This window comes from Conger conger, chromosome 12 (genome assembly GCF_963514075.1).
Source record: "Conger conger chromosome 12, fConCon1.1, whole genome shotgun sequence".
NCBI classification, from domain to species: Eukaryota; Metazoa; Chordata; class Actinopteri; order Anguilliformes; family Congridae; genus Conger; species Conger conger.
In genome coordinates this window covers 7,874,331-7,892,074 of record NC_083771.1, presented here as the reverse complement: position 1 = coordinate 7,892,074, position 17,744 = coordinate 7,874,331, and the positions used below count along the sequence as shown (strand labels likewise).

The following is a 17,744-nucleotide window of genomic DNA, read 5'->3' as shown; positions in this document are numbered from 1 at the left end:
AACAAGACACAGTCATTCCAGCAGGGCAAGTAGCCTGGATCAAGTGTCAAGTTCCCTCCAACATGGAACTGCGTGATTCTGTCTTCCTCTTGGAGCCTGATGACACCAATGTACAACTGACAGAGCTGGATGTCGGTGAAGGTCTGCTTGAGGTGCAAAATCCAAGGAGACCATATATATCTGTACCCGTGGGGAACAACACAAAACATGCAGTCACCCTGCCAAGAAAGATGGCCCTGGGCAGCATCCACCTTGTTGAAAAGGTGATCACAACAGACCAATCTGAAACACCCAAACCCACAACAACCGTCAACAGTGTGAGCTCAGCACCTGCTGAGAGCAGCCCGTCTCCATGGCAACCTCCCATCGATCTTGGTCACCCGGATGAGGAGCAGAGGGCAAAAGTTAGCAAAATGCTTGGTGAAGAAGCCGGAGCTTTTGCACGTGACGACAACGAAATCGGGTGCATCAAGAACCTTCAGATGACCATCAATCTCACAGACGACATACCTGTGCAGAGGACTTACTCATCTATCCCAAAGCCATTGTTCCAAGAAGTAAAGGAGTAGATACAGGAACTGCTGCTGAAAGGCTGGATAGTCAAATCCAAATCCCCCTATGCTGCTCCAGTCGTCTGCGTCAGGAAGAAAGATGGCAGCCTGCGTCTATGCATCGACTACCGCCTCCTGAACAAGAAGACTGTCCACGAGAGACACCCGCTGCCCAGGATACAGGACCTGACAGACACGCTGGGGGGCTATGCCTGGTTTAGTATCTTGGACCAAGGTAAAGCCTACCATCAGGGCTTTGTCGCCGAGAGGTCACGCCACTTCACTGCCTTCACAACACCATGGGGCCTCTATGAATGGGTTCGTATCCCATTTGGACTGTCGAATGCCCCAGCAGCGTTTCAGCGCAGTATGGAGGAGACGTTAGGTCCCCTAAGGGACGAGTGCTGCATTCCATATTTAGACGACGTGCTCTGTTTTGCCAAAATATTTGACGAACATGTAGAAGCCCTCCGCAAAGTTCTCCAGGCCCTCCAGCACCACGGCGTGAAACTGAGACCTAAAAAGTGCGAGCTCTTCAAACAAGAAGTCAGGTATGTGGGTCGTCTTGTTTCAGCTGAAGGAGTGAAAATAGACCCACGAGACCTTGAAGCAGTAAGAGCCCTGACAGGCAAGATCCCACAGACAGTTGGAGATGTGAGGAAACTCACTGGGTTCCTGGGATATTACCGGTCGTATGTCCAGGACTTCTCCCGGATCGCCAGACCAATCTACGAGCTTCTCCAAACAACGACAGGGAAAGCCTCAGTCCCAACGCGTGGAAGAAACACCAAACGTCCCCGGCTGCCCTCCCGACAGCCCGTAGATTAGACCCCGGAGCATCAGGAGGCCCTTGAACAACTCGTCTCCTTCCTCACAAACCCACCTGTCTTGGCATACTCAGACTTCAATCAGCCCTTTACCTTGCATACAGACGCGTCAGATCAGGGCCTAGGAGCGGTTCTATATCAGCGCCAGGATGGAAAACTGAGAGTGGTGGGCTATGGCTCAAGGACTTTAACACCAGCGGAACGCAATTACCATCTGCACAGTGGGAAACTGGAGTCCCTGGCCTTAAAGTGGGCGGTGTGTGAAAAATTCCGTGACTACCTGTACTACGCCCCACACTTCACCGTGTACACGGACAACAATCCGCTGTCCTATGTCATGAGCGCGGCAAAACTCAACGCTGTCGGTCATCGGTGGGTTGGAGAACTCTCAGATTTCCGGTTCAACATCAAGTATAGGCCGGGAAAGCTGAATGTGGACACCGATACACTATCTCGCCTCCCCCTGGACATGGAGAAGTACGGCATAACCTGAACGGAGGAGTTCTCAAGTGAGGCAGTGCGAACTACGTGGGATGGAAAGATGTGGCTTGGGTGGCTGCACTCAACATCTCTCACCCAGACCCTCACCAGAAGTCTTGTCCCCGCCTACCAACCATCAGCCACGACGACCTTGTGAACGCGCAAAGAGAAGATTAGGCAAGATAGTAGAGCTAAAAGAGTCAGACACAACACTCAGAGATGACATACGCCAAGCTGTAAGTGGAGCCACACGGAAGCTGTTCCATGAGTGGAGCAGGCTGTACCTTGAAGATAACATTCTCTATAGACGAACTAGGCAACACAAGCAGATAGTCCTCCCTCTAAAATACAGGACACTAGCTCTGAAACAGCTACATAATGAGATGGGCCATGTGGGCACGGAGAGGGTGCTTCACCTCGCGAGGGAGAGATTTTACTGGCCCTTTATGGCAAAAGAAATCGAAGAGTATGTCACTTGAAAATGTCCATGCATCAAGTCAAAGAAGCCTGTCACACACGTCCGAGCTCCTATGGGCCACATCACATCCAACTTCCCTCTAGAGCTTGTGTGTATCGACTACTTGCATCTAGAAGCCAGTCGTGGAGGGTATGAGTATATTCTCGTGGTCATCGACCATTTCACGAGATATGCCCAGGCCTACCCCACCAAGAACAAGAGTGGAAAAACAGCAGCTGAGAGGATTTTCAGTGACTTCATACCCCGATTTGGATATCCGTCCAAACTACACCACGATCAGGGGCGTGAATTTGAAAACAAGCTGTTTCAAAGACTGTAAGAACTGTCTGGAGTGGGACATTCAAGAACATCACCCTACCACCCACAGGGCAACCCAGCTGAACGTCTGAACCGCACTATACTCCAGATGCTGAGGACACTGACGGACAGTGAGAAACTGCGGTGGAAGGACCACCTCCCGCATGTTATCCACGCATATAACTGCACGCGACACGAATCTACCGGATACTCACCCTTTTTCCTCCTATACGGTCGCCATCCACGCCTTCCAATCGACCTGCTCTTCGGGTTAGGTGGAGAAGAGGAAGCAGAGACACCTCAGGTTACGCGGAAAAATGGGCAGAGAGAATGTCAGAAGCCTACAGAATCGCCTGTGGAAATAGCAAACAGTCCAGTGCAAAGGGCAAAGTGACATATGACAAGAAAGCCAAAGGAGGAGCACTACAACCAGGAGACAGAGTTCTAGTCAGGAATCTCAGTGAACGCGGTGGACCCGGCAAGTTAAGATCGTACTGGGAAAAGACTATCTACACAGTGAGAAACCAACTCCCTGATAGTCCAGTGTACATTGTCTGTCCTGAAACCGGAGACAAGTGGAAAACCAGAACACTGCACCGCAACCTCCTACTACTGGTCAACGACTTACCTGTCGAGAACACGCCACCTCAGACCAGGCCTGTCCCTGAAAGGAAAAGACACCACAAAGGCAATCGAGAGAAGATCACAGACAATCAGATACAACCAGACACAAGTGACAACGGAGAAGATGAGTCAGAGGATGACTGTAACTCAGGATACTGGCTCCAAACACGTGAAACAGAGAACAGACCGAGGGAACCTGTCCGAGGATCAAACCTTGCAGCCCCAACTACCCCTGCAAGGAGAAAATCCTTAGCAAATCCTGTGCCGTTACCTGAGGAAAGTGAACCCGAGGAGGGAGAAGACACTGATCTAGACTTAGCTACCCTCACCAGACCTGAGGAAGAAGATGTAGACCGGCCCTTGACCCCTCCTGTAGAGCACACACACTCAGAGGTTAGAAGGTCTACTCGTGAGAGGAAACCACGACAGATACTGACATATGAGTCACTAGGTGAGCCGTCTGTGCAGTCACAAGTCACAGTCAACTCAGTAGTTGGACACACAGGGCCATACTCACCTGTCGTGGACTCACCTCACTACACTTCCTCTACACACCCATTCCTACCATACTTACCACCCATACTACCTATGTGCATACAATATTTACACCCCATGTTCTACACCCAGACACCATACTCACCTTACCGCTATCGCACACCTATTACATACACCTCACCTATGATACTTGTTAGATAAGAAAGGTTTAAGGAAAATGCCAGGAGCCATTTCTTATTTTGTCAGGGAGCGTGTGATGCCCACTAAAATGTGATCACATTAGTGATGTTGTTTTTGCGAGTTTATAGTTTTGTTTTACAGGTGAAATCTGTCTATTTGTTTCACGATAATGATTTTACCTAAGTTGCCTGTAATAGCAATTATACGACACCAGATGGCACTGTGACATGGTTGAGTCTAGGTATTGGACTTGGCGAGGGCTCTCCATAACTTTGAGAGACTTTGTGAAAACAGGTCAAGTCTAACTGACTTCATTTTTGTGACTGTTTTCCAGGTTAGTAAAGTGTCACAAGCACCATGTATTGTGTAATTCAGTTTTATAAAATCAGTATAGAGTTTGATTTACGTTTGTCAGATTGGTGAATGTCCAGTTTATCTAGTTTAGTGTAAATTAGCTAATGTAGGCTAACTAAGATGTGAGAAGGTAGCTAACGTTCGCCAGTAATGTTATGAATGCTCCGAACGCTAGCTAACTATATAACTTATTTGAATTAATTTTACTGTTACTAAGCAAAGTTAACGTTAGCAAAGTTAACGTTAGCCCTACGTTAGTTTTCTGTGAAATTTGGAAAGTTAGCGAACATTGCTTGTTTTCCTGTTTGGCGCGAAATTAGGTAATGTTAGCTACCAAGGGCATATGCTCATATTCGTTTGGAAATCAATTCGGTTACTTATGTAAAGTTAGCCCAGATTGGCACTGCCGCTATTCTAGCTAAAATTAACGTATTCTCTTCTCCAATTAACGTTATGTGTCGTTGTTGTAGAGACAACAGGATTCAGCACTCGGTGCTGATAGGTTTGTATCTTGTCGTGTAAATGGCTCCACATCCATCCATTATCTTAACCCGCTTATCCTGAACAGGGTCGCAGGGGGGCTGGAGCCTATCCCAGCATACATTGGGCGAAAGGCAGGAATACACCCTGGACAGGTCGCCAGTCCATCGCAGGGCACACACACCATTCACTCACACACTCATTTAGACTCTCCAATCAGCCTAACCTGCATGTCTTTGGAGTGTGGGAGGAAACCGGAGTACCCGGAGGAAACCCACACAGACACGGGGAGAACATGCAAACTCCGCACAGAGAGGCCCCGGCCGACGGGGATTCGAACCCAGGACCTCCTTGCTGTGAGGCGGCAGTCCTACCCACTGCACCATCCGTGCCGCCTCCACGTATCCCATTCCTTTTAATTTTATATTTTTGGCTGACTCAATAGTTTCAAGTTTAATTAAGGGTTCAATTGTTTAAACTATAGAATAATATGCAAGTTAATTATTCATCACTGGGATGCATGTCCGAGGATACTGGGAAGTATGTAAAGTGCATTGAGGATGCTGATGCAGAATATAGACACATGTTTAGGAATGACCATTTATTTTGAGTGTCTATAAACAAGATATAAATGTCTAGTGAATAGAGATATGGAAAGTGTATGGGGAAGATGTTGTTTTTGATAGTGACCATTTTATTTTGAGTGTTCTATGAACAAGAGATAAATGTCTAGAGACAGAGACAATGGTTATATCTGTACAGCAGTACAAGTAACTCTATTAAAGGGACAGTGCAGGCAGGGGTGATAATTTTAATACTTGTGATCATTTTAATACTTGTGATCATTTTAATACTTGTGATAATTGTAATAATTGTGATAATTGTAAATAAAGATAACTTTGAGAGACTTCGTGAAAACAGGTCAAGTCTAACTGCCTCTTCATTTTTGTGACTGTTTTCCAGATATTAAAAAATATCACTGTCTATGCGTACCACGCCCGGTTACGTGTAACAGATGTAGTTTACAACTGTTGAATTAAGTAGTGCACTCCTTGTCACGTTTCAGGTCTGTTTTGCCATGTTTTATGTTTATTCATTTTGTCTTAGTCTCGTATTGTCTTATCATGTATTATGTTTGTCTAGGTTCGTCATGTTGTTTAGTTTATTTCTTGTTACGAATTATTTTCTCGTCATGTCTAGTTATGTTTCGTTACGATTATATTACCTTGTTATGTTGAGTGGTTATCGTCTTAGTTTCGTTTTGTGTTATGTTTTGATTTATGTTTATTGTTACGTAGACTGGTTACTGTTTAAACATACTTTTACATGTATTTCCGCAAACCTTGCGTTCCGCCTTTTCTCTCTCTCTCTCTTTCTGTCATTCACACCCTAATTGTTTCCATTTGTCTATTTACTAAAACTACTAACGCTAGATCAGGATTGGGTAGAACTAACAAACTAATTATGTGTTCATGTTACCTTACGTTTCTCGTGCATGTCATTTACTAATTTACTAATGCTAGGGCAGGATAGGCTTATTACTAACGATTACTAATTACCTTGTTAAACTCGTCATCCATCGCACCTGTTTTTTTATTTCCTTTCTGCTCTCTAAACTAATTGTCTACACCTGTCTACACCCGCATTTATAGCCCAGTCGCGCAACTGTTCTTCGCGAAATTGTCTGCCTCTTGAGCATTATTACTGATTGATTCACGTTAAGAGCCAAGCCTGTTTTACCGACCATTGTTGATTGATGTCTGTTTCCTTGACCATCGTTTGTTTTTTGACCACGTCTTCGCCTACCGTTTTTGTACCTTTGCCTCGCTGATTGTTTCATGTTTCGACTTCCGCATCGCCCTCGATTACGACTCTGCCGTCCGCCTGTACTTCTGCCCCGCTGACGGCTCCTGCTACCGGACCTTCCTGCACGTCTACCGACTACGAGTTTGCCTCTTCCCTCGGCACCGTGCTTTTTTTGTTTGTTTAGTGTTTGTTTGGCTGGATCTACGTGTATGTACTTTGCTTGTTTTGACTACGCTCCTGGGATTCGTCCCGAATAAAGCCCTGACGGGACTTTATCTAACCATTGTTTGGGTCGTGCATTTTGGGTCCAACCCCCACGCACCCGTCTCACTCATTAGAAAAACTGCTATGCCTTTCAAATGGAAGCACCTCAGTCTATCTTCATGTAGAATTTGGTTAGCAAAAATCCAGCCACGTAAGTTGCTTGAATACCTGTGCACTTTAACCTGATGTGGACAGAAAAAGTATGACTTGCATCATTCAGCAATATGATCACGTGAATTATTTCTTGCAATGGGGTAAATGTGCTGCTTGACAGGAAACGCCCTAATCTCTTTTAAAGGTTTTAAAAGCAAAAGTTGAAGTTAGTAGCCTATCTGTTTTGGCTGCAATCATTTGTTTGCAATCACAATGCAAGCTTCAGACTATGACGACGTGACCACATTTCTGGGAGAGTGGGGATCTTTTCAAAAACGGATTATGTTACTCCTCTGTGTAAGCATAATGCCACACGGGTTGTCAATGTTTTCCATCGTGTTCCTCGCTGACACGCCAGCTCACCACTGCGCGATACCATCAAATGCCAATATTAGTGCGGAATGGATAAACTATTCTATTCCACTGGAAGAAGACAAAGGAGTGATGCGATACAACAAATGCACCCGTTACAAACTGGACGTAATACAACGTCTTTCGGACAACAGATCCTTGCCTGGAATTGACGTGAATGTTACTGAAATAGAGCAAGAAAGCTGTAAGGATGGGTGGGAATACGACAAATCAATTTACGTTTCAACCATAGTGTCGGAGGTAAGTATATACACGCGACTGAAGAGGCTGGAATATTTCATTTCATTCCATTACATGGCATTTAGCTGACACTCTTATCCAGAGCGACGTACAACGAAGTGCGGATCAAACAAGTGCGAAGAGGGCAGTTCCGAGTCCTAGTGTAACCATACAGATGTATTCTTCAAGGGTTACGATTATATCAACTTCCAAGCTAGCATACCACAGTTGGCAGCTAGAATACCCTGAGTACAACAATACAATTGCTAATAAAAAAAAAACCAATATCTATACAACTATATAAGTGCCATTACAGTCTATGGCATATATAAGGCTAATCATGGTGGTGAGTTAGGGAGGGAAAGGTGTAGCCTGAAGAGATGAGTCTTCAGTCTGCGCATGAAAGAGGTCAGAGACTCTGCTGTTCTGACATCCACTGGGAGGTCATTCCACTACCGTGGGACCAGGACAGACAGCAGTCGTGAGCGAGAAGTGCAGGTGTGGCGAAGGGGAGGACCCAGACTGCACGAAGTGGCAGAACGGAGGGGTCTTGCTGGTGTATAGGTCTTGATAAGTGATTGAATGCATACAGGGGCTGATCCCTTAACTGCCTGGTACGCGAGCACCAAAGTTTTAAATTTGATGCGAGCCATAACAGGCAGCCAGTGGAGGTTGCTGAGCAGGGGGGTGACGTGAATGTCTGGGAACATTGAATACCAGACGAGCTGCAGCATTCTGGATCAGTTGTAGGGGTCTGATGGTAGATGCTGGAAGGCCAGCCAGCAGAGAATTGCAATACCGTAGTCCAGGCGGGTACAGGACCATTTCAGAAGGAGTTGGGTAGGCTTGTCATACAGCTTGCATAATAATTAAGATTACACTGGATGAACAGAACACTTAGCCTACTTTAATTGCAGTAATTCACATAAAATATGACAGCAACATATTTAAAAAGGCATGATAGTTTATTTTACACAATGGTCCAGTTTTCAATATTACCCAAAACAATTATGAATATTGCCAGCACAGGTGTTTCATTCATTAAATGGGTAACACTTTACAATAAGGTTTCATTATTATGAACTAATTAAGTTACATTCGTAGTTGCAGAACTAGTCTTCTACGGAGAAGTTAATCTGTTTTGGTGGGTTGGCCAAGTGGCAATTTACAAGCGGTAAAGCCTTCTCTAGACACCAGTGAGATCTTCGCTGCAGCGTCCATCCCTTCTGCGCTTTTAGTGGGCCCATTACAACAACATGTACATACTGTATGTTAACTTGTGAAAGTCTAACTTGTCCAGTAAATATGTGCTCTGTCCTCAGTGGGATCTGGTATGTAGTGATGCTTGGAAGGTCCCCGTGATCATCTCCATATGCTTCTTTGGCATCTTAGCTGGATCATTTATTTCTGGGCAGCTGTCTGACAGGTAAAATAAAAACAGGCTGGTCTCAGTTTGTAGCTAAACATCTTATTTCATGTTAGTTTAGAGGCATACTATGCAGCATATTCACCTTTAAAAATTATTTTATGCCATAAATCTTTAAATAAATTGTTTTCAGTGTGTTCCAATGAAGCAGGTACATTTTTGAATGTTCAAATTTAGTTTCACATGGAATCCTACAGACATTGTAGAAAAACCAGTAATGCCTGTTAGACTATATGTAATTAATTCAGATATGAAAACAAGAAGGAGCCTTTTTAACTGTCAAACTATCTAACCAATGAATAGAGAGAATACTTAAAAATAGGTACGGGGAGCTTTCTTTCACAGACTGTTTTATGTCTTTCTCCTAGGTTTGGGAGGAAAATAGTTCTGTTTGGAACAATTGGACTTCACACTTTGTTCACATTCATCCTGATTTTGTCCACATCCTGGTTTATGTTCTCCGCTCTTTTCTTTTTTGTTGGAATGGGTGGACTTTCTACCTTTTTGATAGCATTTGTCCTAGGTAATTTTGAGTCTGTGTTGCTGTTTTCTTCAATATGCAGTATGTTATTTGCAAAAAAAAAGCAATTGTGACATTTTGCCATCTGATAGTTATTTTGTCAACAACTTTTTTTCATGACCCCCTCCATTATTTTCTCCAGTTTTGAAGGCCCAGTTTTACTGGTCAGCTTCTCCTACTACATTTACATTTACATTTTAGTCATTTGGCAGACACTTTTAATCCAAAGCGACTTACAAGTGCATAGGTTAAAGCAACACATCCATAACTAGTAAAATACACATGAAGTGCTGTTCTAAACATACAGTCATCATAAGTGCAATTTAAAAAAAATTTTTTATATATTTTTTGAGTTAGACAAGAGGGATAAGGAAATCGGAAAGGGGTCAGGAGGTAGGACTAAGGTAGTTTGAAAAGGTGTGTTTTTAGTCTGCGTCGAAATAGGGGGAGGGATTCTGCTGTCCTGACAGTGGTAGGCAAGCCATTCCACCACTGAGGAACCAGAACGGAAAACAGGCGTGAACGTGCAGCTCGATCGCCAGGTGCTCGTAGTGAGGGAACCATAAGGCGACCAGAGCTGGCAGACCGGAGTGGTCTAGCTGGGGAGTATAGAGTGATTAAGGATTGTATGTAAGGTGGGGCAGTCCCCTGAGCAGCCTGAAATGGCAACACTAGGACCTTGAATCGGACTAGGGCCTTGAATCCTACTGCTGCAGCCATTGTTATTAATTGCAACAAATATATATAATATATATATATATATATAATATATATTGCAACAAAGCACCTTCATAAGAGTGTATGTTGAGGTGCGGGAGGGCACATATGATAGAGTCAGGAGATGTGGTCAAAATGATATGGTTTTAATCTTCACAGAACAGTGCAGGACCAGCTCTTCATTAAGTAGAAAAAACTAGTGTTAAAAAAATAAAAACCTCCTCACTGAGCGGCCAAAGCAAAAAAAGCCAGGAAACACGGCTTAGTCAGCAAACTTTCCTTTAGAGCTTCCAAACACTCTTTTACTTTTGGCTTCTAATCCTTGACTTTTTACTCACAAATCCTTTTCATTCCATTTTGGTCATAGAGCTTTTTCTTTCTTCTTCTTTCCTAGTCTTTCAGTCGCTCACTTCCTTTCTCCTCCCCGCCCTTCCTGTTTTGGGTGTGGCCTCCAAAATATACCTGGCCTGGCTCAAGTGGGTCCATCTGGAAACTCATCCACCACTACTTGGCTGAACACCTTACAATGTACACACCAAAGAGCCAAAACATTATGACCACTCACAGATGAAGTGAATAACACTGATTATCTGGTAACAACGGTGCATGTCAAGGTTTGGGATATATTACACAGTAAGTTGGTTCCAGTAGTCGAGGAGTTGGATGTGGGAGAAATGGGCAGGCGTAAAGACCTGAGCGACTTTGAAAAGGGTGCTCCCGGTCAGCATTGGTGAGTACTCACTGGCAGTGGTCCCAGGAGGGACAAACCACAAACTGGCGACAGGACTTGGGCACCCGAGGCTCATCGATGTCCAAGGGCAATGACGGCTATTAAAAAATCCCCAGATCTCAGATCTCAATCCAGATCTCAGATCTCAGTCCAGATCTCGGATCTCAATCCAATCAAGCATCTGTGGAATGTGCTGGAACAACAAGCTCGATCCATGGCGGCTCCACCTCGCTACCTACAGGACTTAAAGGATCTGCTGCTGACGATTTGGTGCCAGATACCAAGCACCTTCAGAGGTCTTGGAGAGTCCATGCCTCCATGGAGGACCACAGCATATGAGACAGGTGGTCATAACATTACATTACATTAATGGCATTGGGCAGACACAGTTGATTAGACTAAGCAGGAGACAATACTCCCCTGGAGCAATGCAGGGTTAAGGGCCCTGCTCAAGGGCCCAACGGCTGTGCAGCTACACTGGGGATCGAACCACTGAGCTTGCGTGTCCCAGTCATGGACCTTAACAACTTCTCTACAGGCCGCCCCGTGTTTCATAATGTTTTGGCTCATCAGTGTATATTTGTAAGTCCAAATAGGTGAATGAAAAGTCATTGCGATTTTTTGTTTTTTGTATTGTGGGCTTGTGTACACTATTTATCAATGGAATTGTGTGCATTGGGGGTGTATACAACTTTGATAAATGCCACAGAAGATTGCAGATTTGATCATACACTCAAATCTGAATGGTATTCATGCGTAGGACAGTGTAGCCTCCAATGCATAAAATAGTTACAGTGCTTCACAGGTAAGTGTACTTGCTCACGGGATCATGTGGGACAGTGGTGATTATTCAGGTATTCTTTCATAATGTTTTATATTAATCCTGCAGTCTGCAGTTTTCTCTGAAATTGACTTCCTGTTCCCTATATATATTGTCTAAAGGAGCAGAAACTTTGACTCCATGTCTTCGGACCATATACTCCACTGTGGGTATCTCCATTTTCTTTGTCATCGGCTACATGTTGCTTCCGCTGGCAGCCTTCTTCATCAGAGACTGGAGAATGCTGCTGATTGCCATCAATGTCCCAGGAGTTTTCTATCTCCCTCTTTGGAGGTAGGTGCATGATACAAGTGCCATTCAGGTGGGTATTGGCTATCATTTGAGTATTCACTACTTGATGTGTGGAACTGACAGCATTTATGTTGGGACAGGTTGATCCCGGAGTCCCCTCGATGGCTTCTCTCCCAGGGCCGGGTGGAGGAGGCGGAGGCTATTTTGAGAGCCGCTGCCAGGAAGAACAGAGTCACAGCTCCAGAGGTCATCTTTCAGCCTCTCCAGGTCCTGCTAATTCTCCACAGTTGGAACTGCCTGTACTATCCAGTCACAGCGTTGTTCACATTATAATTAGCATTTTGGTCATCAAGCTTTTGGTCCCAGACTAATGTCTCCAAGGACATTACGGGGACCAATGTCCATGAAAACTGAAAAAAGATGAGTGACAATGAATCTATGCAGCGTTGGGGTATGTCTTTTTTGGACTTGTTTCTCAACCTGCTTTATGGCCTGACATCTCCAGAAGCTCCATCAATGGCTTTTTTCCATTGTAAAGAGAAGTAATCAACAGTTTTCGTTGGGATATCACTCAAGTGTTAAACTCAAATTGGGGCAATTTTGCACTCCCCTGCCCACATCTATGCTCAGGGCACACATCTATTTCACTCATCCCATACGTCAACATGAATATGGGCCTCCATGCATCAGTGGCCAATCCATCACATCTCGATCAAGTGCCATCTTTGCCAGCAGCTGTGTGCTTTGCCATGGTTTCTGTCAGAGACAGCTAGCGACCAAACTTAAAATAGGCTGCTGAACACAAGCCCTGCTAAATAATCACACACGTGTCAAAACCGGTCCATGAATGCCATAATCAGTTATGGGCAAAAGAAGTGTTGAACACTGATATGTCCGTTCGAACCTCACTATCTCCATGTGATAATAAATATATTTTGGATAGTTGACAATTTGTTTTGGGAGTCTGAAATGGGTTAAATTAAACGCATTTGTTGTGACACGTGTTACTGTAGACAGAAAACAAGACAGAAAAATTGAGCCGTCACAACGTCGGTGATCTTGTGAAGTCCAAGAACATCCGCTGGATTACGATCATGCTGAGCTTTGTGTGGTGAGTGTCACGAAACCCTGGACTAATAAATAGCTAAAAATGCAGTAAAAGATTTGCTGTTGTGTAACCCTTATTTATTTGCAAAAGTTGAAACTGATGTCTAAAACCTCTTAACGCAGTAAAAATGAAGTAAAGCTACCCATAACATAGGCCTACTGTGTATTTTATTTTTTATAATTTTATAAGTCTCAACGAAACATGCCAATATTATTGGGCGAAGTGTCTTTAGCCTTGTGCATGCCATATATTATAATGGAACTTATATATAGTTTTATATATAGTATTGTTGTACTCTGTATTCTAGCTGCCAAGCGTGGTATGCTAGTTGGTAAGTTGTATTCTTCAAGGGTTGAAGTTTTATCTATATGGTCATGCTAGGAACCAAACTGTCCTCTAGGGTCCTCGTCACACTTGTCTCTGTGTTTGATCTGCACTTCTTTGTACGTCGCTCTGAATGAAAGCGTCTGCTAAATGCCTGTAATATAATGTAATATAATGTCAATGTTGTTTTCAAACACTGGTTCAAATAGTTTTAACAGTTTAACCAGAATATTCGCCTGCTTCAGTAGTGACTTTGTACGGACATGAACAGTTAGCATACTTCGACAGAAATTTGTTTTCAATGAGCATCCATAATAACACCATGAGGATTGACATGGGATTATATTTGGAAAGAGACAAGACATCAAACTATCTGGATGATAAATAGTACTCCTGGTAAGTGTAAACATAACTTAATTCAATTTCTGGATGAACTGCACTTTTAACAACTGTTAAAATACCCCTACCCCCCACCCCCATCTTTTCAGGATTGCAGCCTCCATTGGGTACTTTGCCTTAGCATTGAACTCCTCCAATCTGCATGGTAACCCCTTCCTGAACTGTTTCCTCTCTGCGGCTGTCGAGGTCCCGGGCATCATTCTGTCCTGGCCCTTACTTCGCTCATGCTCAAGGAGATTGTGCCTCTTTGCCTCGCTGTTCCTCAGTGGAGTGTTACTGCTGTTTACTCCGCTTATACCAAGAGGTTAGTCAGTCTCACCATGAGGTATTTTCAATGGCACAGTGCCCCCTACTGGCCAAACATTTATTATTGCAGCAACATTGCTGTGGCAGGTCTTTAAAGGCTAACAGTACTTAAACAACTTCATGAAGTAAAAAAATAAAATTCAAGCAGAATATGTTTATGTAAATTATTGTTACTCGCAGTATTGTTTGTGCGAGCCGTGTTCAAACAAACCACACTCCATTGTTGTCTCAATATTTTGGATTGTTCTGTTCTGGCATCTCTCTTTATGTAACAGATTTGAAATTGGTATCTATTGCACTGGAGATGATGGGGAAATTTGGATTCTCAGTGGCTTTGACTATCGTGTATCCCTTCACGGCGGAGCTGTACCCCACAGTCCTGAGGAACACCGCGGTGGGCACCTGCTCCATGGCTGCTCGGCTGGGCAGCATTGCTGCCCCCTACTTCCTCTATCTGGGTTAGTGAGCCTTGATACCAGCTCCACACTTTCTGTCAGTGTTTCTTCTTTCACCAGTGCCTGTCTTTCTGCCAGTGTTTACCTTTAAATAAGCATTCCACTTTCTCCTTTTCTTCCGTGTTCTTCTCTTGTCAGACATGTTGGTCCTCCTCTATTGTGAGACTGATATTCCCTGCTGTCCACCTTTTCCTCACATGGTTTCAGTTGTTCATTCATCAGTATTGAACAAGGGGCGACCCCACTCATCAAAGAATAAGAGATAAAACCTTGTTCCATTTTAATTTGTTAATGATTTGTGTTCTGAATGCTGAAGTTTATTTGCCTGACAGTGGGAAACTCCACCTTTTCTTCCGTTATGCAGGAACCTATTCCAAGTCCTTGCCGTACATATTAATGGGGGGCCTCTGTGTTTTGGGAGGGTTGCTTAGCCTCCTACTTCCTGAAACCTACGGTATGCCTCTCCCTGAGACCCTCGATCACATGCAGACGATTCAAAGGTAAGGCAGCCACATTTTACAGCATCTGCTCCCTCAGCTGTTCTCACTTTCTGAGAGTGAATGTGTGTTGACCTAATGGTTCCTGTGTCCAGGATGAAAATGGGAGAGGATGGGAGAGGATGGTTATAAAATATTCTGAATATTTGGAGAGTAATTATTTAACTAATTTTTTTTTACCCCCATTTTGTTTTCCTCAGGTTTAAAAAGACACAAAATTCAAATACTCTTTCCGGGGATACAACAGCAGTGGAAAATGATTCAGTGTTTTGACTGGATTACATCAACATATTGGAAATTGGATTACATTGGGATTGAGCTATTACTTTTCACGGATATAACGTCTGCACCATCATTAAAAAAACATTTTATACCATCCTGGTATGTATTCATAATATTTTTATTTAGCTGCTGTCAGTGTTGAGTGAGTTACTGGGTTTATCTCTTTTGGCTTTTATTAAACAATGACTATCATAACATAAAATTGATGAGAACCTGAAAGGCCTTGATCAACCCCCTGGTCTCCAACTTTCCAACTTGATGGCAACTTTCTGACTTGAGCACATTCAAATTTTGTACCACCCATAAAATTCTGCCTTATGTTTCTATTTCCCACAATTTGTTATACTGAATTCAATCTGCCAGGTTTCCGCCAACTTCTAGATTTGGTTTAAATCTTCTTGGATTACTTTACTAGATTCCAAACTGTTACCTAAACCTCCCAGTTACATCTGGAAATTCAACAAAAGTATTTTCAATGTCACTGTCAAGGTAGTTTTTGTAAACGAGGAAGAGCAGTGGTCCCAACACTGATCCATTACATTACATTATTGGCATTTGGCAGACACTCTTATCCAGAGCGACGCACAGTTGATTAGACTAAACAGGAGACAATCCTCCCCTGGAGCAATGCAGGGTTAAGGGCCTTGCTCAAGGGTCCAACGGCTGTGTGGATCTTATTGCGGCTACACCGGGGATCGAACCACCGACCTTGCGTGTCCCAGTCATTTACCTTAACCACTACGTTACATTTACCTTGACGACTACGTTACATTTACCTTGACGACTACGCTACAGGCCACCCCGTCATGGGATGCCTGTGGGACGTCACTTTCCACAAGACCCTGAGATAAGGTCCCTCCTACTTACCTATTACAGAATGCAGGGGGGGGGAAGGCCGAGAGAGCGAGAGCGAGAGTGACTGGCAAAAATAATGAACTAAAATAATAAAGGCAAAATAAATCAAACAAAACTGTTGCTTTCGCTCTGTCACTTTGCAGCTCTGTTGCTTTTCAGCCCCGTCATGCTGCTAATGCTACCCCGACACGAGAAGCAGTTGTCACACAAACAATGGCAGAACCCATGGAGGCACACAAATAATAAACCATCAACTAAACGGCAACGCAAAGTATTTGTTCCTGCATGACTTTAAAATAAAGCACACTTTCATATACTAAAGGCTGCGTGCAAATTGATGTGAAACAATGTTGCCAATGTTATTAGTTAGCTGGGAAGGGCAAATGATCTCTGAAAGTTATCTTCTCTCCACAAACGTTATTTAGGAAAATAAAAAATACCCAAAAATTTGTGAAAGCATTTGAAAATATACCACATTTCCTGACATTTGCAGATTAGCTACCAATGTGGTTAGTTAACGAGCACAGTTAACGAGTGGTATAATTTCTGCCGTTGGGTCAGTGCAGAATTTGGATTGTTCACGTGGTTATATACTTACCACATAAACACCACCAGTTCATAGTCAGCCATGTTTTTTTGTTTAATTTGGCATTGTGCACCTGGAACACTTGGAGATGGAAGTTTGATCTCTGATGGTAAGTGGAAAGCAGCATAACTTCCGGAATTGAGTCTGCTTGAATCGTGGAGAAACCATAGGGAGAAACGTTACATGGTTGGAGTAGTCTCAGACAGCCCGCCACACTCTCATTCACACTGCAGACCGCAGCTGAGCTCACAGAGTGGAGTCAAAGGAAGACCTTTCCTATGTGGCTTCCGCATGCAGTCCATGGACACCCGGTCGACCAGCTGGGGTTGCAAAATGTCCACGAAGAATGTGGATCCCGAACAGGCTAATCCCTCCCACACCCTGGGAAACTCAATCACCAATCATATAGCAAGCATCACCCTATGGCGCTACCGGCCAGGTGCCCTTGGCACAATCAAAGTACTCAACTGTCCAATGTACCATGTGATACAGTCATGGATTATTTTGCTATCATCGGTAAAAGGGGGCATAACCACTGTGAAAGCCTTCGGGTCTTTCCTGAGAGGAAGGCTGTTCCAGTCGTAAATGGTAAATGATTGGCATTTATATAGCGCCTTTATCCAAAGCTCTGTACAATTAATGCTTCTCATTCACCCATTCACCCATTCATACACACACCCACACACCGATGGCGATTGGCTGCCATGCAAGGTGCCGACCAGCTAGTCAGGAGCATTTGGGGGTTAGGTGTCTTGTTCAGGGACACTTCGACACAGCCCGGGCAGGGGATCAAACCGGCAACCCTCCGACTGCCAGACGACTGCTCTTACTGCCTGAGCCATGTCGCCCTCGTAGTCATACTGTATGGTTGTCTATCGGGGTGAACA

At 44.0% G+C, this 17,744-nt stretch overlaps 1 protein-coding gene across 2 annotated transcripts; it reads left to right on the top strand.

Annotated features, from left to right (window-relative positions):
- The first annotated feature begins 6,966 nt into the window (after positions 1–6,966).
- Positions 6,967–15,502, top strand: LOC133142000 (organic cation/carnitine transporter 2-like). Of its 2 annotated transcripts, XM_061262905.1 has the most exons (10): positions 6,967–7,601; positions 8,903–9,006; positions 9,375–9,529; positions 11,916–12,087; positions 12,186–12,312; positions 13,059–13,156; positions 13,966–14,180; positions 14,458–14,640; positions 15,002–15,137; positions 15,335–15,502. In XM_061262905.1, the coding sequence occupies exons 1-10, from the start codon at positions 7,203–7,205 to the stop codon at positions 15,405–15,407; spliced, it is 1,662 nt and encodes a 553-aa protein (XP_061118889.1). In that variant the 5' UTR covers positions 6,967–7,202; the 3' UTR covers positions 15,408–15,502. The 2 variants fall into 2 exon arrangements, with proteins under 2 accessions (XP_061118889.1, XP_061118890.1); XM_061262906.1 differs by lacking the exons at positions 8,903–9,006; positions 9,375–9,529 and having other exon boundaries at positions 7,529–7,601.
- The last annotated feature ends 2,242 nt before the right edge of the window (positions 15,503–17,744 follow it).

What these genes read in the sequence shown, in the direction of transcription:
- LOC133142000 (XM_061262905.1), top strand. Translation starts at nt 7,203, where the DNA reads ATGCAAGCTTCAGACTATGACGACGTGACCACATTTCTGGGAGAGTGG. An exon ending in TTTCAACCATAGTGTCGGAG is followed by an intron (nt 7,602 to 8,902) that starts GTAAGTATATAC and finishes CTCTGTCCTCAG; the next exon opens with TGGGATCTGGTATGTAGTGA. An exon ending in TACTCCGCTTATACCAAGAG is followed by an intron (nt 14,181 to 14,457) that starts GTTAGTCAGTCT and finishes TTTATGTAACAG; the next exon opens with ATTTGAAATTGGTATCTATT.